Source organism: Myotis myotis, unplaced genomic scaffold (genome assembly GCF_014108235.1).
Source record: "Myotis myotis isolate mMyoMyo1 unplaced genomic scaffold, mMyoMyo1.p scaffold_m19_p_3, whole genome shotgun sequence".
NCBI classification, from domain to species: domain Eukaryota; kingdom Metazoa; phylum Chordata; class Mammalia; order Chiroptera; family Vespertilionidae; genus Myotis; species Myotis myotis.
This window is the reverse complement of record NW_023416335.1, coordinates 89,372,027-89,393,288: the sequence shown is the minus strand read 5'-3', so window position 1 is coordinate 89,393,288 and position 21,262 is coordinate 89,372,027. Positions and strand designations below refer to the sequence as shown.

General features: G+C 44.0%; 1 protein-coding gene across 1 annotated transcript in view; it reads left to right on the top strand.

The window, feature by feature from the left end:
- The window catches only part of ATP7B (ATPase copper transporting beta), a 62,605-nt gene that overhangs the window by 14,849 nt on the left and 26,494 nt on the right, over positions 1 to 21,262 (top strand). Inside the window, 7 exon segments of the mRNA XM_036300391.1 lie at positions 4,680 to 4,937; positions 7,242 to 7,405; positions 10,709 to 10,870; positions 13,238 to 13,314; positions 15,065 to 15,239; positions 17,693 to 17,926; positions 18,602 to 18,693. Coding sequence (XP_036156284.1) covers positions 4,680 to 4,937; positions 7,242 to 7,405; positions 10,709 to 10,870; positions 13,238 to 13,314; positions 15,065 to 15,239; positions 17,693 to 17,926; positions 18,602 to 18,693 — 1,162 coding nt within the window.

Sequence of the window (21,262 nt, the reverse complement as noted above, 5' to 3'; positions counted from 1 at the left end):
ATTTAGCTGGACATTCTGTATTTTACCTGTCAATCTTAGTTAAGGATAAACTGTAAGTGTGCTGGGACTACCCCATATAGCCACTTAAATGTTAAAAAGGCATCATTTGTATTTGATTATTCATTCTGGATTGAATAGGAACTCCTTGAGGACAGTCTTCAAACCATGTGATTTGTTTCTTCTTTGACTCAGCAGCACCCAGCACTGAGTAGGTATTTGTGAAGGAAATGAAAGAGAAAGAAAATAATGGGCCATGACCAGCAGGGTCACAGGATAGCTCAATGGAGGGCTTTAATCCAGGGAATTATTTACAGAGATTTTAAGGAAATCTCTTAGGAAGGAAAACCAAACAGAACAGGAAGGAAACCCTAGATTAGCACTAGCAGAAGGCACCACCTCCTGGCAGGTGGGTCTGAGGGAAGAGAGCGTTATAAGACCCCAAGGCTGAGGTTGCCTGGTGGCACCTGGTGCTACTGAAACTAAGAAGGGAAAGGCTATAGTCAGGCCCTGGCCAGTGTTGCTAAGTGGTTAGATTGTCAGCCTGCAAACTGAAGGGTCTCTGGTTTGATAACCGGTCAAGGGCATGTACCTGAGTTGCAGGATCAATCCCCAGCTCCGGTCCAGGCACATGCAGGAGGCAACTAATTGATGTGTCTCTCTCACATCGATGTTTCTCTCTCTCTCCCCATCCCTTCCACTCTCTTTAAAAATCAATGGAAAAAAATATCCTCAAGGTGAGGATTAACAACAAAAAAAGAAAGGCTGGAGCCAGGAGCTGGGGTCGTAATAAACAGATGGAAAACATTTTCATTTTCCTCCCTTTCTGTACTATCATTTCCCACTTTATACCTCCTGTGTGCCAAATTCAATCAGAAACTAGTTGACAAGAAAGCCAGGGTAAGTGGTTTGCAGGGGTCAGAACCCTTGATAATGAAGCGGAAGGCAGGAAGGGAAGGTCTGTGAGAGCACATAGGCAAGTGACAGGCTTTGAATTTCAGCCATTTTATTTTGTTACCAGACTGAAAGGGTCCGTTTGCCTGCACACATCAAAGGCCAATAAGACATGAACAGGAGTTTGCAGCCAAGAAAGTAGGGATTTATTAAGGAGATGGTGCCGTGCCTGGAGTCACAGGTAGCTCGTGCTCAATGACCTGGCTCCCTGATGGCTTCCAGGGGATGGATTATATAGGGGATAGATCATTAGTCATAGTGACTAAAGGAATTAGTGTTGTGGTCTTTACTGATTGGTTAGTGCTAGGGTAATTCATCACTGCATTTGGTCCTAACGTCAGCTATGGAGTTGCTCTGTCCAACTTCGCAAGGATTTGTTCTTTGAGATCTTTCCACTTTCCTGGGTCAGGAACTAAAACACAACTGAGGCCAAGATATTGTCTTTAGTTGGATTGAAGATTCTGTCTCTATAGTCAATAGACCCAGGGCCTTGTTCCTAAGACTCTAGATGCTGACCAGAACCTCATTGTCCTGAGGGCTTAATGATTAAGCAAGGGAGAGGGAGGTGGTTGAGTCAGGGTGCTGGGTGAGGCCAGTTGAGTCAAGGGAAAAGTAGAAATAAAAGTCCAGATTAAAGAAAATAAGGTTTTTGCAGTTACAATTTGACAGCTAAGAATACACTTAGACTTGATTTTTATCTAGAAGGCAGCTCTGCATCTGTTCACTGATTTACATGGTAACTATTTTTTAAATGAATGAATAAATTGATGGACAGGTGGATGGATATATGAATATAGTATGAGGAAAAGTCATCTGTTAGGTATAACATATTCCTCTCACTGTTGTAAATATGTAATGCCACTTTCTGGGCATGGTTCTTTCGTACCAACATGTGCTGAGGATCTTCTGGGTCTCTGGCACTGTGCTGGCTGCCATGAAGTACTCAGAGTCTAGCACCTGCCTGTGTGTGGTTCGTATGGGGTAGCAGATCACAGAGACCCATCATCTAAGGCAGGTTTAGAATAATTGCAACAAGTATGGTGTAGGTAAAGGAGAAAATCCAGCATCTGGTTGTGGGGCTCCCAGAGACTTGATGGTAGAGGTAGTGGTGGAGGGGGGCTTAGATAGGATATCGGAATGGATAGGATCTCATCAGGCACACTGGGCAGAGGAGACACGAGCATAGGCCCACAGGCAGGAGTCCTCCAGGTATGTCTTGAAAGCAGTCTGGCTTAGATGAAGCTTGGGTATAAGGTTGTACAAGTCAGCACCCTGGTCCACACCACCATTATCTGTCTCCCAGATTTTGCAAGAGGCTCTGAACTGGTGCCTCTATTTCCTGATTTTCATCCTTGCAGTGTTTTCCCTGCCCAGCATCCACAGAGATCCTATTATTCTGCTGATGCTCCAAACCCTCCCTTCTCATATTGTAAGAGGAGGAGCCCTTATGGTGATCTAGAAGCCCCCTTCCTCACCCATTACCTTTCTGACCCCTTTGGAGTCCTCATATTTGGCTTATTCTTGCTGTCCTCTCTGTCTGGAATTCTCTTCCCTCAAAGTCCACATGGTTCACTTCAGTTCATATATGGTCTTGTAGACTTTACCCAAGCATATATAACTTATATTTAGAAATATGTAGGTTTGTATTAGACATAGTTTTGTAATATCTTTTTTCTCTGCAATTTATCATAATCATCCTTGTAAGCTCCATTCTTATGTCTGCAACACCACATTTATGGCTGCATAGTGTTCCATCATATGGATGTACTGTAACTAGGTCAGAGTCCTCTTAGACTGTTCCCGCCTATTTTATGTGCAGGTGATTGTAAATAATACTGATGGGCATCTTTGAGGCTAAATCTTTGTATATATACTTTATTAAATATCTGAAAGCATAAATGCTGGGTCACAAGGTATAAACATTATTTAATTCCATCACAAATATTTATTGTGCCTCTACTAAGTACCAAGTAGTTAGAGGGACTGTTCTTAATAATACATATTGCCAAGTAATCATCCAGAAAGCCTATTCAATTGATATGCTCACCCGTGATGTTTACATAGATTAATAAAAGTTCCAGTAGCATAAGCTTGTTTGGGTTTTTGTTAACTTATTTTAACTTTCTTTAGCAAGCTCCAGAAGCCCAGAATTTAGTTGAGTCATACCTCCATGTTGAAGAATAGCAATGTGTAAATTGTAGGTTAGTAAGGGTATGGCGTGCTCTATAATAGCTGAATATTATGGAAATTGTTGACCACAATATTTGGATAGAAAGGGAGGTGAATCCAGAGAACAGCTGATGGACAGGGAAAATAGGGAGAGATTGGACAGGAGGGTCGATGGGTGTGGGAGGTGGAGTATTAAGAGGAGGCCATAGAATAGAATTTGTGAGTTTGAGACTCTAGGGGTAGAGTCATTTTGAACAATGATAAAGTCTAGGAGAGTAAACTGTGCTGGTGGGTGAGGTGATGTCTTTGCAGCAATACGGTAGGGATCCTGGAAGGCCAGAGTACTGAGGGTCTTCCATGAAGGTGCTGAAAGTGTCGACCAACTGGACTCTTAAAGTGAATAGAAATAGTTTGAGCACATTTCAGAAAATGAGCAAAACATTCTAAGATGTGAGATTTATTAAGAAGGGAAACTTAAAATTCATGGTCTATTGTCAATACAGGCTAATGCCAACTTTTGTCTTCTGCAGCAGTGGATTTTCAAATGGGATTTCATCATTAAATGATGTAATTATAATTATCTTTTCTACATCCTCAGCTATTTTGTGTCATCAAAATCATGTGACTTGCTGGATGAAAACGTTCTGTATTGACAAAATCAGTTACATCGGTATATACATTTGTGGAAGAAAGAACAATAATAGCTCCCCGAAATTTTTGTAATTTAGTGGGGGGAAGGATGGTCTTTTCAGTATATGGGACCAGATCAATAGGATATCCTAGTGGAAAGAAATTAACCTTGACTATCACCTCATACATATATAAATGTTAATTTGAAGTATATCATAGGCCTGATTGATTGATAAGTTGGGCTTCATTAAATTAAGGACTTCTTTTATCAAGAGACACCATTAGATGAGAGTGAAAACAAACCATAGACTGAGAGCAGATATATGTAGTTCAATCCACTGACAAAGGATTCCTGTTCAGAATATATAGGACTTCTGCAAACAATAAGAAAAAGACAACTCAGAAAAGGTGTTTTGGATCATTTTGATTCTCATGGGGAGGGAGCAAACCTCCGCTAACTAGAATGTAATAACAGTTAAAGGAACAGAGCCTATAGTTAAACAGACCTGGTTCAAAGCTAGCTTCACTATTACAACCTGAGGGGTTTGGGTCAAATTATTTAATTTCGTGTAACTCATTTCTTCATATAAAATGGGAATAATAGTATTTATCACATAGCTATTTTAAGATTAAAGGAGGTCACACATGTGTTTAGCAGAGTGCCTGGTGAGTTCTTATTGTTATCCTCATCTAATTAAAGCATTCATCTAGCCAGACCATTTCATTCTTCAAGTATCGGCATATTTCATGTGTCTATAATTGTTTGCCTCTCTCTGATTGTGGGAAGAGAGAAACAGTGATGAAAAGGCCAACCAACTGATGTAAACTCTCCAAGCTTTCATCTGAATATTGTCAGGCTTGACCTCCTGCTGTGAAGAAAACCTCTATTATTTGTTCTAATTTGAATGATTTCTGACATTTTATTCCAGCAGACGATCCTGGCAACCATGTTGGAGAGCACAGTGTGGCGAATTCCACAGCACAAACTACAACTGGCATGCCTGTTTCTGTACAGGTAGTGGCTCGCCATGGTGGGGGCCCCCCTAAAATCCACAGCTCTGGCCTCTCAGCAAAGTCTCCACAAGCCTCCACAACAGTGACACCAAAGAAGTGCTTTTTACAGATCACAGGCATGACCTGTGCATCCTGTGTGTCTAACATAGAGAGAAACCTGCAGAAAAAAGCCGGTAAGAGACCTATACCCACCCGTGTTACACTGGGAATGCTGCATCTGGACTGTCCAACACTGCATTCAGCAAAGTGGGGCGCCATGCTGTCCCTTCAGTCTCCACTGTCTGCATTTATCAGTGGCCCTGATAATCTGGTAGCAAGTTCATTATGTGATAGTATAGATGTTTGTCTAATGTTCATGGGCATGTTCTTTAAGAGGTATTTAGTTTGTTTGAGATAAATGTGTCTGAGTAAGTTAACTATGGGAATTCCAGTTTAGTGGTCATGGCACAATCTATTGTTAGCCTCCTCAGTTGGCTTGTCCTTCTAGTATCCTTATCTTTCTCCTCCAATTCCATCAAGTGAATAAAAGCCTGTATTTTGTGAAGTTCCAATTTCAAATATTTCATTTTTTTTGTCCCTGTAAACTATAGAGTGCTGTGGATTTGCCAAAGTACATTTTCCAAACTACATTTTCAATATTCTCTTAAACCTGAAAGTGCAACAAAAATCCTGTCCCAATTTTTTGTTTGGAAAATATTTTAACCATGACCCTCCCATGCCACCAGAGGTAGACAACTTTTCCCTTTCCTCACTCCAGTGGTTTCATGTGTCTCTCTGATGTGTCTCCCTGGCCCTTAGAGTCAACCCTAAATTAGGATGACACTTTGTCTAGCCTCATTTAGCTCCCTGGAGCTTTCGAATGACCTTGTTCACATTGAGGTATTAAAAGGACTTCCTTTAGGGTCATCCACAGAAAGGCTGCTCATAAAATTAACCTGGATCTCAAAGTGCTTATGTTTCTGTTCCTGACTTGAATCCCTTATTTTTATCCTTTATGGCGTTCTTTTTTGTTGTTAATCCTCACCCAAGGATATTTTTTTCCATTGCTTTTCAGAGAGAGTGGAAGGGAGCAAGAGTGGGAGGGAGGAAGGGAGAGAAACATTGACGTGAGAGAGACACATCTATTGGTTGGTGAGAGAGACACATTGATCAGTTGCCTCCCACATACACCCCAACAGGGGGTGGGAGCAAACCTGCAACCCAGGTACCTACCCTTGACCAGGAATCAAACCCATGACCCTTTGGTGCTCGGGCCGATGCTCTAACCACTTGGAACACTGGTCAGGGCCCTTTATGGCATTCTTAGAGCACATCATTGCTTTCATCTATATCAGTGGTTCTCAACCTTCCTAATGCCGCGACCCTTTAATGCAGTTCCTCATGTTGTGGTGACCCCCAATTTCATTGTTACAAATTGAACATAATTAAAGCATAGTGATTAATCACAAAAACAATATGTAATTATATATGTGTTTTCTGATGGTCTTAGGCAACCCCTATGAAAGAGTCGTTCGACCCCTAAAGGGGTCTCGACCCACAGGTTGAGAACCGCTGATCTATATCAATAAACCCCTTTCCCCTTAAACTAGTGGTTCTCAACCTTGGCTGCACATTAGAATCACCTGGGAATCTTTTTTAAATCCTGATTTCTGGGCCTCATCCTCTGGAAATTCTGTTTCTTTGTTACAGGGTGGGGCCACAACATTAGTAACAAAGAAACAGAATTTCCAGAGGATGAGGCCCAGAAATCAGGATTTTAAAAAGATTCCCAGGTGATTCTAATGTGCAGCCAAGGTTGAGAACCACTGCCTTAAACTAACACAATAGTGTTATTAGCAAGATAGTCCATGGGATTTCTTTTTCACTTCTTGAAATTATCAGAAACTGGAAAACCAGTTTTGAAAATTATTTTTCTTTATATGAAAATGACTGAAGAAAAAGTTTATCTTTACTGTAACAGTAGTTGCTGGCTGCAGACTAGATCCCTTGCTTTGAGATGCTTGCACCCATCAGTGTATTTTAGAGCCGGACTCAGAGTGGCCCCCCGGGCCAGCAGCATGAGCATCATCTTGGGAGCTGGCTGACCTGCAGAACCTCAGACACTACCCCAGACCCACTGAACCAGAATCTGTAGTTTAATAAAGTCTTCAAACTGGTTCATATGCCCATAAAGTGTGAGAAGTATTGTTCTAGAACAGTGGTTCACACTCTTAGCTATACATTAGAATCGCTTGGGGAGCTTTGAAAATGACGCCTCACACTCAACTGCAGATTCTGATTTAATTGGTCTGGGTTAAGAGCCAGGCATGATGGTAGTTAAAACCTCCCTAAGTGGTCCTCATGTGCGGGCCAAGTTTGAGAATCACTGTTCCAGAGACTTCGGGGGCAGATGGGCTTTTTGTTATTGTTTTTCTAGGTTATGTTGAACACCCAGAGACCTCTCCTAGAGTGTTACAGCTGTAGCTTGATTGTTTCAGGTATTCTCTCTGTACTGGTTGCCTTGATGGCTGGAAAGGCAGAAGTTAAGTACAATCCAGAAGTCATCCAGCCACTTGAGATAGCTCAGCTCATCCAGGACTTGGGCTTTGGGGCAGCAGTGATGGAAGACTACACGGGCTCCGATGGCGACATTGAGCTGATCGTAAGTACAGTGACTGAGCTGGAGCTGGGGTTAGCGGGTGGCAGGCCTCTGACAACCTGCAGATGTGATCAGTCAGCTTTCCCCCATCTTGCATATATCCTGTTTGCTGTTGTTTTGTTTGTATTATTTTGTATTGTAGCCAACAGGACCTCTTCATTTTGTGAAGGAATGTTCGTTGTGTCAGAAAGTCACAGGAGTGATTCCCATTGGGCACATTCAAGCTATTAGAAGAAGGAGGAGGAGATGGTGGGAGTGTTGGAGGAAGATGAATTTAATTAAAATGGCGACTGTCCCAAGTTGGTGGTTGGAGGGAGTTGAATAGGACCACTCCATACAGCCTGCATAGAGGAAGCTAGAATGTCAGCGGTGTCTTTTTTTTTTTTTTTTAAATATATTTTATTGATTTTTTACAGAGAGGAAGGGAGAGAGATAGAGAGTTAGAAACATCGATGAGAGAGGAACATCGATCAGCTGCCTCCTGCACATCTCCTACTGGGGATGTGCCCGCAACCCAGGTACATGCCCTTGACCGGAATCGAACCTGGGACCTTTCAGTCGCAAGCCGATGCTCTATCCACCGAGCCAAACCTGTTTCGGCCAGAATGTCAGCGGTGTCTTGAGGCTGGAGGAAGTGTATTGGCACTGTAGCCAGTGCCATTACAGATGGAGGGGGCTTGTAAGTGGACACAGGGCATCCAGAAGGTAACTGGTGACAAGATTGTTCTGAAGTGCTCAGTCTGAGTGAAGGCCAAGTATAGTTGCTGTTCCCAGTGTGGTCACGGTGGCAGGTGTAGGGTGGTGGTGGTGGGGAGGCGGGTATTTTCTGTCCATTGTTGCCTGCTGCATGTGTCAACAAATGGTTGAAAACAACAGGTATGTCTACTATTTTGAAAATGCTATGTTTACAAGCACTTGCGTACAAACCTCGTTTTGTGTAAATAAAGCAAACATAGAAAAAATGCACAAGGAATAGAGTAATGCTGTTTTACTTAGGTAAAAGAATCTTTTACTTCCTTCCTGTGTTTAGTCACTGCCTAAAGGTAAGTAAATGTTTAAAGAAAAAGTACTAAGGACACGAATGGCACTTTGACCTGCTGATAAGTGGTGGTCTTTGTTGAGTGAAGTCTTTGCTCTGGATGGGCCTCCATGTGTGTTGAGTGGCAAAGGGTGATACTCACTGGATTACGGCTCAAGTCAGCCCCTGTGATCTGAGCAGGGTGCCTGCTCAGACCACTATGGTGTGGAAAAATCTGAATCAAGAATATGGTTGGGCCGAAACCGGTTTGGCTCAGTGGATAGAGCGTCGGCCTGCGGACTGAAGGGTCCCGGGTTCGATTCCGGTCAAGGGCATGTACCTGGGTTGCGGGCACATCCCCGGTGGGAGATGTGCAGGAGGCAGCTGATCGATGTTTCTAACTCTCTATCTCTCTCCCTTTCTCTCTGTAAAAAATCAATAAAATATATTAAAAAAAAAAAAAAGAATATGGTTGGGAAAGGTGAAACTTTTTTTGAGAAATGTTTTTATCATCACCTGTTCAGACATGTTATGTGTGTATTTAATGGTATTCTGGGAAATTCTGTCCACTGATCCTTGGAGGAGTGAATTATCTGGTTTGCCTTCTACATATTACAGGGATGGCATATCTCACTCCTGTTTCTCAAGCCAAGATACACAGCATGGCGTGGCAGAGTGGCATAGCTTTCACTGGGCTTGAATTCAGGCTCTGTCGCTGCAGGGATGTGTCCTCACCTGGTCTGTGAGATCACCTCACGATGCTTGCTGCAGCGGTGCAGAGCCAGGCTCCGCTCTGCCACTCATTGGTGTGTGACTTTGGACAAGTTCCTAAACCTCCTAGTGCTGGGGTTACTGAGATCTGCCTTGCAGGGTTGATATGAGCAGGATAGTGCCTAGGGCAGTGCCTCTTAAGTTGCAAGTGTTATAATAAGTGTTACCTATTATTACTATAAAAGTAAAATGAGATCTTAGAAGCAACATTGAAATATTTGTAGACTTTATAGAATTCTATTTGCACAGCCACCTGCCAGCCAGTAAGCTTCTTGTCTGTGTGATGGTCCTTCCTTTCCTCCTTTTCCTTCCGTCTCATTACAGATGAGCTTGCTTCTCCTTTTCCCCTAATTCCACATGGGACTCTTCCATCTCTTCTAATACTTGATTCTCGGATTACTGATCCAGATTTCAAAGTGTAGCTCTAGTCTCATTCCAGTACTCATTACCCCTCCATGATTTCCCATCAAGTGCTGGCTTAGCAACCCTTTTTATTTTAATTTTAATTTAATTTTAATTTAATTTTATTTTTTGTTAATCCTCACCTGAGGATATTTTTCCCATTGATTTTTTTAATTAGAATGGAAGGGATGGGAAGAGACAAAGAGAGAGAAACATTGATGTGAGAGACACATCAATTGGTTGCCTCCACACGCGCCCCAACAGGGGCTGGGGATTGAGCCTGTAACCAAGGTACATGCCCTTGACCAGAATCAAACCTGTGACCCTGCAGTCCGCGGGCTGACGCTCTAACCACTGAGCCTCCAGCTAGGGCTTAGCAACCCTTTTTAGTTGGGTGCTCGAGATCTTCATGTGGTCCCAGCCAACATGGCAGGCTTCCTCTTCATTGCATATCCTGTGCCCTGCCAATGTTGACTGTTGGTTGCCAGAACACCACATGCTGCCCTGCCTTTTGTTTTTTCCCACGCTTCTCTCTGTGGTTATTCTTACTTTTACCTGGAAATACCCTATTCATACTGTGGGACTGCCTCAAATCCTATCAACTCGATCACTCACTTTCTATGTCATTTTCTCCTGTTGATAATGAGCTATTGACATTCTTACCCACAGCTGCAGACCAGATGCCAGCAACACTCGGGACCATAGAGAGTATTTCAAGAGCTCAGAGGGTTTTGTAGAGTTGCCCATCCTTATCAGTTTGACGCAGAGAAGGTGCATGCGCTATTATTCTAGTGTTGCTGGTGAGATGACTGAGAAGAGTGTAGTTGGCTGATGAAAGCCCATAGTTGTCAGAGCTGGAAGTCACACCTCCGTCATTTGCCATCTGCTTAGTAGAGTGGCTATGTCTCCTGTACCAGAATTGGGGAAGAACCACTGTTTCTATACTTGATGCCGCGGGTGAAGGATTGGGGTGAAGATGTTGCTCACAGGGTTTGAAGGTGGGAGTGCAGAGTCTTGGGGAGGTGCTGTGGGAGGAGGGGAGGCTCAGAAGCTCGTGGCTGCCTGAGTGCCTCTTTATTCTGGGTCAGCAGGATTTTTGTCATCTTGTGCTGCAGATCACTGGGATGACCTGCGCTTCCTGTGTTCACAACATAGAGTCCAAACTCATGAGGACGAATGGCATCACCCATGCCTCTGTGGCCCTAGCAACCAGCAAAGCCCATGTGAAGTTTGACCCAGAAATTATCGGTCCAAGGGATATTGTCAGAATTATTGAGGTAAGTCAGTCATTTAAAAAGTTATTCCCATCTTTTAAAAAACTAATTTATACCTATTGCGTGAGAGAGAGAGAGAGAGAGAGAGAAAGAGAGAACGAGAGCCAAGACCGGTTTGGCTCAGTGGATAGAGCGTCGGCTTGCGGACTGAAGGGTCCCAGGTTCGATTCCGGTCGGGGGCGTGTACCTGGGTTTCGGGCACATCCCCAGTAGGAGATGTGCGGGAGGCAGCTGATCGATGTTTCTCTCTCATCGATGTTTCTAACTCTCTATCTCTCTCCCTTCCTCTCTGTAAAAAATCAATAAAATATATTTAAAAAAAAAAGAAAGAGAGAACGAGAGAGAGAGAGAGAGAGAGAGAGAGAGAGAGAGAGAGAGAGAGAGAGAGAGAGAGAATACTGCTAAGGGAAAAAGGTCACCTAAAATCTTTCAACTTTTCCAATGGAAATAAGATGAATCATTGAAAAATAAACCAAATATCAGATATTCTAAAAGGAAAATCAGTGAATGGATAAGAATGTTGGAGAAAAAAGATGTTATTGTTTTAACTTCAGATATTCCCTGAGGAACATCAATATTGCCAAGATACCTGGTACATAGGGTTAAATCGCCTAAGTATATTTTTTAGGTATGATTTATATCTGTACCAAGTATCTATAGACTAAAGAAATGTTGATATTTGAAAGAATTATATGCATTTGCCACTATGCTAGGCCTGCTTTATAATGGGAGAGTTTGGTAATTTTTCCTTTGGAAAATAAATTAGAATAGTTTTCACACACTCCCTACCTCTCTGTTCCACTCAGTTTGTCCACAGACATACCATTTCATTTTTAAGGTCTATATTATACTGCACCATAATATGAAGAGCATTAGTGGTGATCTGAATGGGTTAAGTCAGTCAAAACCAAACAAGATTAACTTGTAACAACTAATGGTAAAAATAAATGAAGTTTAGGAAACTACTGCTTAGGAACTTGCTTATGAAATGAAACATCTTGTAGCAGGTTTAACTTTGTCTATACTTTTCTCTTCACTGTGTGTGTGCTGCATGCACGTGTTTTAAGAGAGATGTCTGTTGAATGGCTTGGCAGAGCTTTTTGACATGGAAATAATACTGTCACTCTGCACTGCTGGACAGTGCCTCACACTCAGAGACAGACAACACAGCTACTTTATCAGATGAGGAAAGATCCCAAGAGGGGCTAAGTACTTTGTTCACTGATGCCAAGCTAAAGATTGTAGGACTGTCTTTCAAACCCAGCTCTTACCAGCCTTTCTAGTTCTACCGCACTACAGGTGTGTGATATGGCGTTGATTAGGCTAAGAAGTCAGACTGCTATACTAAGTAGTAGGGAGGGTCAAGGTGGTACTTTGAACATGGCTCAGTATCCTTCTCCTGTATAATGCCCTTGCTGGCCTCCACTCTGTTCTATAAGCTTGGTAACGGCCCCCTCTTTGTCCTTACTTGAGGCCAAGGTCTGGCCTCTATTCTTGTGAGTCTGGGGCATCTTTTCCTAGTATAATTTGGGTGGTATTAGTTGTATAAGGATTTGTCTTCAGACTATCTTAGATGCTCTTTCTCCCACCATTGCTTTAATTTTTGTGTGAAATCCCAGTGCCAGAGTTGTGGAGCCCTTCTTCATTTTGTGTTAGCTGACAGGACATCCCCTGACAGCTTTTTCTGTGTGTATTCCTAAAGGATATTAGAGACATTTAGTGATCAGATCAAATAAGGCGGAGAGGGCAAAGAAGAGAGGCAGCGAAGGAAATGTTTGGGTTAATCCCTGAAGATAGCATCAGAATGAGGTGCGGTCTCTGGTCTCAATGGAAGTGACAGCTTGCAGATACTGAAGTAGCCACTGTCTGCTCAGAGTGAAGAGGCCTGAGTTGGGAGCCTGGAGAAGTGAGCACTGGGTCTGGGTATTCTGATAATGCCGTGCCTTTGGGCAGAGTATTTAACCTCCCTGACCCTCAGTTTCCTCATGCAGAGAATGAAAGCAGCTGACCACTCTATATTTGGGATTCCTTAACTCAAAAATTCTGAGTTTACAACTCAACACTGATCAGCTTGGGGCACACTGATATTATCTCCAGAGCTGCTGCCTTTGTTGACAGAGGAACAGGAATTGCCATCTGAAGCCATCTCCTTGGGATGCAACAGCCTCTAAGCATAGATGGTGTGGGTCCTCTGACAGAATTCATAAAGTGATTTGGGTAAAGTTGTGGGAGGAAAAAACAGTACATTTCTCTGAGGCAATTTTAGATTAGCTTTCTAATATCAAAAGATGTAAAATACTTTCTACCTATGTATGTTTTAACCAAGTGCCTTTCTCTTTGTTTTCCCCACCCTTCTCTTTTAATAATAAGGAAATCGGCTTTCATGCTTCCATGGCCCAGAGAAACCCCAGTGCTCATCACTTGGACCACAAGATGGAAATAAAGCAGTAGGTAGAACAGAAAAGATCAACTGAAGCTCTTGCTTCCCTCTCTCTGGGTGTGACATGCCTTATTCTGTGCTTCTCAGTGTCCCTGCTTCCCTGATTTCCCACAGTGTTATCCACTTGGATTGGTTGCCTTTACCCTTGTTATGTTAACCCTCTAGTGCTGTCCACTAGACCTTTCTGCTGTGATAGAAATGTTCTATATCTTCTCTGCCCAATATGGTAGCCACTAGCTAAGCTACTGAGTACTCAAAATGCAACTAATGTGACTGGGGAACCGAAGTTTAAATTTCATTTAATTTAACTAATTTTAATTTAAATAGCCACCTATGACTGGTGGCTAACAGATGGGAGAGCACTTTTTTTGTTTTCTAAATATTTTTTATTGATTTCAGAGAGGAAGGGAAATGGAGGAGAGAGACAGAAATATCATGATGAGAGAATCATTAATCAGCTGCCTCTTGCATGCCTCCTACTGGGAATGGAGCCCACAACCTAGGCATGTGCCCTGGCCAGGAATCGAAGTGTGATGACCTCCTGGTTTCTAGGTCGACGCTCAGTCACTCAGCCACATCAGCTGGGCAGGGACAGCACTGAAGTTGGAAGGAAGGGAGCATGGATTTTTTATTTTATAGTATTTTGATAACTTATTTGAATGGGTTCTAGAACCAGGATCCAAGGACAAGAATTGTAGCCAGTTGGAAAGAAAATGGCCTGGGAAGCAGGAGACCTGAATTCATTCATTGTTTCAGATGTTCACATATTCATTCAATAAACAAGGCCACTGTCCTAGCAGGACACTGTGCTAGGTATAGGGGATGAATAGAATGTTCCTACCTTTGAGGTGCCCATTTCCTGGCTGGGAAAGAGTGGATGAGTGATGATTCAAGTGAGTTCTGGGAAGTCTGGAAGCCAAGAAGCAGAGGACACATGATCTGGGCCTCAAAGAATGAGTGGCAGTTCCCGGGCTGAGGGAGTGGGTGTGGAAGTGAGGGTGATCTAGGGGCACAGTGGCAGGGGAACTTCATGGATTCTTAGGTGGTTTCCTGTGGTTGGTTGGCCTGCAGCAGAGGGCTGGCAGTGAGGGGCTAATTCTTGGGGTCTTGGGCGGCCTCCTGAGGAGATGAGACTTGAACCTCATAGGCACTGGTTTTCAGTTAAGGTGCATCAGTTCCCACAACCATTTGGTTAGAATTTCATGGATGCTGAAGCTAATGTGAAACCACAGCTGTCACTGATGACCAACCCCCATTTCAAATTTCGGTGTTCAACAAGACAGCTTCACTGTTCTCCCCGACTATTTTAAGTATAGTTTTAAAAGTAAATGTCTAAGTAAGTTAATACTAATAAAAGGTTACTTTTACCTATTTTTTCTTGGGAGTTTGCATAAGATTACATTTTGAATAAAGAGCTGTAGGCAGCCATAGACAAAGATGTTAAGTCTCTTGGGCTGAATTCTCAGCTTCTGGGCCTCGGTTGCCTCACTTGTAGGTTGGAGGTAACATGTAAGCCATCGGCAGGCATGGGCTGGCTCTAAACATCTCAGGAATGTCCTTGCAGCGAAGTTTAGACCTTTAGGTGTTCCCTCAGATGGCCTGTGTCAGGGAGAGAGCTTTTCTTTCATTTTAGCCCTTTCATTTTGCCCCACACATGTGACAAAGTCAAGTCTTAAGCTGAGTTCTCAGGAGAGGCCCAGCCATAATCCAAGTGGCAGGCGGTACCTGACCTGTTGGTATTGCTCGTTGCTTTCCAGGTGGAAGAAATCTTTCCTGTGCAGCCTGGTGTTTGGCATCCCTGTTATGGGTTTAATGATCTATATGTTAATACCCAGCAATGAACCCCATGAGTCTATGGCCCTGGACCACAACATCATTCCAGGATTGTCGATTCTAAATCTCGTCTTCTTTATCTTGTGTACCTTTGTCCAGGTGCGTACCAGAAAAAAGGTCAAACCTCTGCCTTTCATGTTTGTGCGTGACCAGCACTTGATTGCAGCTTTCCTGAACTACCCTGGCCCACTGCTGTTTTTTTTCCATCTTATGTCCAGCAGCGGGTGTCCTCTACCACAGAGGACTTATAAGAATCTTGTTTCTCTGTCAGTTTCACTGTTGATTGCAGATGATTGACATTTGACTGGCATAGCAACCACCTTGGTGCCAGGATTGGTGAACCGGTTATCTTTAGTTTGCTTTTCTTTTAGCTTAATTTACTTTTGTTGTTAGAAGCAGCAGTTAGATCACTGTGTAGCTCGAGCTTCTCTCTAACGTCTTATCTTGAGAGGTAGAAATGTGATTCTGAGGAAATTGTAATGTAAAAGAGATGGGCCTCAGGGAACTTCTAGGGGGCAATGTTAAGGAACTGGCCATATTTCTATATGGCCTCCATATATTTTGGATTAGGAAGTAAAACTCCTGACTTAATATCAAAATGTTTAGGACTATCAAGGGGCAAGTCTTTGTAGGCTGAATTTGTGTATTTTTTCCTGTATTTTCTTTTTAATTCCAAATGTAATGTACGTTTATTGTAAATAATTCAAGCCACATTGAAGTATAAAAAGAAAAGAAGATGATATATTTTCACTCCTGGCACCCTGCCTGCAGCCCAGTGCCATTCCCCAAGGTCACATTATTATTATTACTAGAGGCCCGGTGCATGAAATTCATGCACTGGGGGGGGGGGGGGTTGTCCCTCAGCCCAGCCTGTACCCTCTCTAATCTGGGAATCCTCGGGGCATCGGGCCTAAACTGGCAGTAGGACATCCCTCTCACAATCCGGGACTGCTAGCTCCCAACTGCTCACCTGCATGCCTGCCTGATTGCCCCTAACCACTTCTGCCTGCCAGCCTGATCACCCCCTAACCGCTCCCTTGCCAGGCTGATCGATGCCTAACTGCACCCCTGCCGGCCTGGCCACCCCCACTGCCCTCCTCTGCTGACCTGGTCACCTCCCACTGCCCTCCCCTGCTGGCCCGGTTGCCCCCACTGCCCTCCTCTGCCAGCCCGATCGCCCCCAACTGCCCTCCCCTGCCAGCCCGGTCGCCCCCACTGCCCTCCCCTGCAGTCCTGGTCGCCCCCAACTGCCTTCCCCTGTAGGCCTGGTCCCCCCGCAACTGCCCTCCCCTGACGGTCTGATCACCCCCAACTGCCTTCCCCTGTAGGCCTGGTCCCCCCGCAACTGCCCTCCCCTGACGGTCTGATCACCTCCCACTGCCCTCCCCTGCTGGCCCGGTTGCCCCCACTGCCCTCCGCTGCCAGCCCGATCGCCCCCAACTGCCCTCCCCTGCCAGCCCGGTCGCCCCCACTGCCCTACCCTGCAGGCCTGGTCACCCCCACTGCCCTCCCCTGCCAGCCTGGTCACCCCCAACTGCCTTCCCCTGCAGGCCTGGTCCCCCCCCAACTGCCCTCCCCTGCAGGCCTGATCGTCCCCCACTGCCCTTGCCTGCCAGCCCGGTTACCCCCACTGCCCTCCCCTGATGGCCTGGTCACCCCCACTGCCCTCCCCTGCAGTCCTGGTCGCCCCCAACTGCCTTCCCCTGTAGGCCTGGTCCCCCCGCAACTGCCCTCCCCTGCAGGCCTGATCGCCCCCAACTACCCTCCCCTGCAGGCCTGGTCCTCCACAACTGCCCTCCCCTGCCGGCCATCTTTGATCACATAGGGGCAGCCATCTTGTGTGAGGGTGTGATGGTCAATTTGCATATTGCCTCTATTAAATAGGATTACTAGTTGGTTGTGTATCTTTTATCCATATAGGTAATATTTAAGTATGTATCTATGTGTGTATACATGTTCATATAAGGCAGATCCATCATAATAAATGTAGTGTTTTATAACTGCCTTCTCTACTTAATCGTGTACATCTTTCACTCTAGTGGTTTATACACTGAGTGGCCAGATTATTATGACCACCCCATCAGTACAATGAAGTGAATTAGTTATGCAAATAATAATAATAAAACCTTGAGAGTATTTGCTTAGGAAGTTTTCAATATTCAGTATTTTTGGAAATGTCAATGAAGTACTGATGGGGTGGTCATAATAATATGGCCACTCAGTGTAGATCTAACACACTCACCCTAGGGACTGCATAGTATTGGCCACAGCATAAATGAAGTGTGATTTATTGTACCATTGTCACCATGGACATTTAGGTTATGTACTCTGAGTTTTGAAGGTCTCCCATGCCCTTGATTATCCATTCCTGTGGCCATTAGTCCTCTGAATTAGGAAATATATTTCAAAAACATTGATTATAGAGGAAAAAGTAACATCAAAATTGTGGGTGAGCCCAGAGTTTTTGCCAGCCCAAGGGCCCTCTGGGCCTCCATTTGCTCCTTGAACACTGTGCCCTGCTTGTTTCAGCTATCCCTTCATCTGTCTTTCAGTTCCTCGGTGGGTGGTACTTCTACGTTCAGGCCTACAAATCTCTGAGACACAGAGCTGCCAACATGGATGTGCTCATCGTGCTGGCCACCAGCATTGCCTATGCCTACTCTCTGGTCATCTTGGTGGTGGCCATTGTGGAGAAGGCTGAGAGGAGCCCCGTGACATTCTTTGACACTCCCCCTATGCTCTTTGTGTTCATTGCCCTGGGGCGGTGGCTGGAACACGTGGCAAAGGTAAGTGCAGCTTTATGTTACAAGAACTCTTCCTTCAGTAATACAAATCTTAATACATCTGAACACCATGTTTAGAATTACTAACTATACACAATTAGAGCAAGACTTAAAAGAAATGTGAAACCTACATATACTAGTAATTAGGTGCTTTGATCACTAATCTCCAAATTGGTTGCTACTTCTGAAATCCCAGCTAATCTGGTTAATTATTAAAACCTTTGTTCGGTGCATTGTGTCATGGAAAGAACCCTGGATTTCAGGTCAGAGGTCATGCCATCTCTTAGTACATAACTGAGTATACTACTTATTAGTCTAGAAATCCGCATTTCCACTAATGCAGGTTATTAAAAATGGGTCATGCCATTTTAAATAGCCTGCATTGTACTCAGTATTTTAATGTATCTTATAAATGAATGGGACCCTGGCCCTGAAAGAAATGGGCTTGAACCTAAAAGAAAACTATCAGTGGGTAGATTGGTATTATTTTTTCAGTCTGAAATGTTTAATTGAACTGTGGCCTTTGTGCATTCAGTGTGGCGATGACATGGCTGTGTTGATGCTCAGTGGGTCCCATCGACCAGGAGAGCCCTTTGGTGTGCTGTGTTAGGGGCACAGACTTTTCCTGCAGGGGTCAGTTTATGATACTTCTTGTTTTACATTCTGGTTATTTCTTAGAGCAAAACCTCAGAAGCCCTTGCCAAACTCATGTCTCTCCAAGCCACAGAAGCCACCGTGGTGACCCTTGGCGAGGACAACTCAATCATCAGGTGTGTTATCTTCATCCAGAGTGCTTAGTCAATTTATGTCAATCTGTGTCATACACATCAAACACCCATCGTGTATGTGACACTAGATCTCATGAAAGCGGGCATAGACATGCACAATAAGATCCCTCCTTCTATCCAGTCATGTACACCAGGCATTTAAGTACCAAAGATAAGCACAAGTTCACAGTGCTGTATGCTGCTAAATGATAAATTAGAGGTACAGACGGTTTGTAGCCCTGGAATTTAGAAGAGGAAGGCTTGTGGTGGTCAAGAAAAGCTTCCCAAGGAACATGGAGTGTGAGCTGGGCCTTCCTTGCAAGATTCAGAGGATTCAGACAGGCTGAGAGATAAGGGTTTCAACTTGCCAAGAATAAAAAAGGAAGTAGTATTTTTCTTTTTCACAAGGTTGGCAGATATTAAAAATGATTATTTTCATTATTGCTGGAACTTATATAGCATTTGCTGTTTGCCAGACTCTATTCTAACCTCTTTTATTTAATCTAACAAAAATATGGTAATAATAAAACTTTGAGTAAGGGACTAATAGTACCATTATTTTAAAGATGAGGAAACTGCCCTAACCAGTTTGGCTCAGTGGATAGAGTGTCGGCCTGTGGACTGAAGGGTCCCAGGTTCGATTCTGGTCAAGGGCATGTACCTTGGTTGCGGGCACATCCCCAGTAGGGGGTGTGCAGGAGGCAGTTGATCATTGTTTCTAACTCTCTATCCCTCTCCCTTCCTCTCTGTAAAAAATCAATAAAATATATTTTTTTAAAAAGATGAGGAAACTGAAATTCAGAGAAGCTAAGCAACTGGCCCATGGTCACACAGGTAGTAAGGAGTTGAGTTGGGATATAACCCAGCCTGTTGGTTTCAGAGTCCATATTCTTTATCCTTACATATACTGACTCTTAAAGCATATTTAATAATAGGGACATTTTTACAAATTTGCTTCTGTATTTCTCTGGTCAGCCTCATTTTCAAATTCTAGATAGTGGTTATTTATATGCTTTCTTCACATTCCTGAAATCTCCCCAGCTCTACCACTTTCCCTTTTAACCTGTGATCTCACTGGTGACTATTGACATCTACCAGTTTCCTGCCGCTCAAATTACAAAGCTATCTTCCCCTGCTGCACACTCCTGCCTGCCCCATGGAACATGGGTCTCTCTCCTTGGGCCTCTGTTCAGGAGCTTCCTCTGTTGATTTCTTGTTGATCTTCAGTGCCTCCATCTTTGCAGATTGTTACCATCCAGTATGACATATACTCCAAACTCTGTTGTTTACACCAACCTGTGCCCTTCTCCCACTGTGTACTTGTCCATTCATCACACTCTTGCCAGTGCCGGTTCACTGGCTGTGTCCTCCAAGAGACAAACTTCTGAGGTCACTGGCACAGGTCCTTTTCCCCAGTGGGGCTCTCAGTGAGCCTGTGCTGAGTACATGAACCATTCAGTGAGACCTGAAGAACTAAGTTAATGAGGCACAGGCTGACTGCAGCACTGTATTGTCTGGCTGCTGGCTTTTAAATACTAATCAGAATTATGATGGTGATAGCTGAGATTCGAGAACTTATTATGTACCAGGTACACTACTCAGCACTTTGCATAAATTATCTGATTTAACCCTGATATGCCCTATGAGGCAGGTGCTCTCATGATTCCCCTTTTATTAGGAAGAATCTTAGGTATGTGTCCACATCAGGTGAGTGGCAGGGCTGGGACTAGAGCCATGCAGACACAGAGCCACCCTTCAGACAGGAGGACCCCGTTGGCACTTGTAGGCTTGTTGGCACCTGTAGGCTTCCACGTGCACTTGGTTACTTCTACACTAGTAACCTTCTTGGCTGCTTTATTTTTTCCTTTTTCTTTTTTTTCAATTTATCTTTATTGGTGAAAGTATTACAGATGTCCCCTTACCCACCCACCCTCACTTCCATCCCTCCCCAGGCCTTCCACAAATTATTGCTTTTCTTCTTCTAAATTAATGATGAGAGTTTCTGAGAAGTGAAAATGTTCAGGTGAGGAATAAAGCCAAGAGCAACTTCATTTACTGTTTACCTTTCATTTGGAAATGCGTCTGAAAGCGTGGATTACCATGGCAATGGACAGCTCCATTGACTTCAATACAGGAGACATGCATCTTTGCCAGAAGGCAAAAGCTAGTTGAAATACCAAAGTACTGTGGGGCTAAACACCTGCCATAACTCAGTTCTTTTCCAAAGATGGTGATTAATTTTTGTTGGTGGACACATTATGGGCCTGACTACCATCATAATGTGGTGGTACCATTTTTTAAGCTAGGAGCTTGAAGACCATTCTGGCTTTGCCTCAGATGGGCTGTGTGCTTGGAGCAAATCAATTAATGCCTGTTTTGTACAGTTCCTCTCTGTCAAATGGGGGAGGAGGGTCCTGACAGGGTGTTCTGGGCTACTTGGAGGAGATGGGCCCATGGTCACCCCTTGCTTTCCTGCCTTTCTGAGTAGCTTTGGTACCAGGCCTCCCCACCCCAAGTCAGACTCCACCTCCTACAGGGCCCTCCTGCATCTGGGCCTCTGCTGGTATGGACA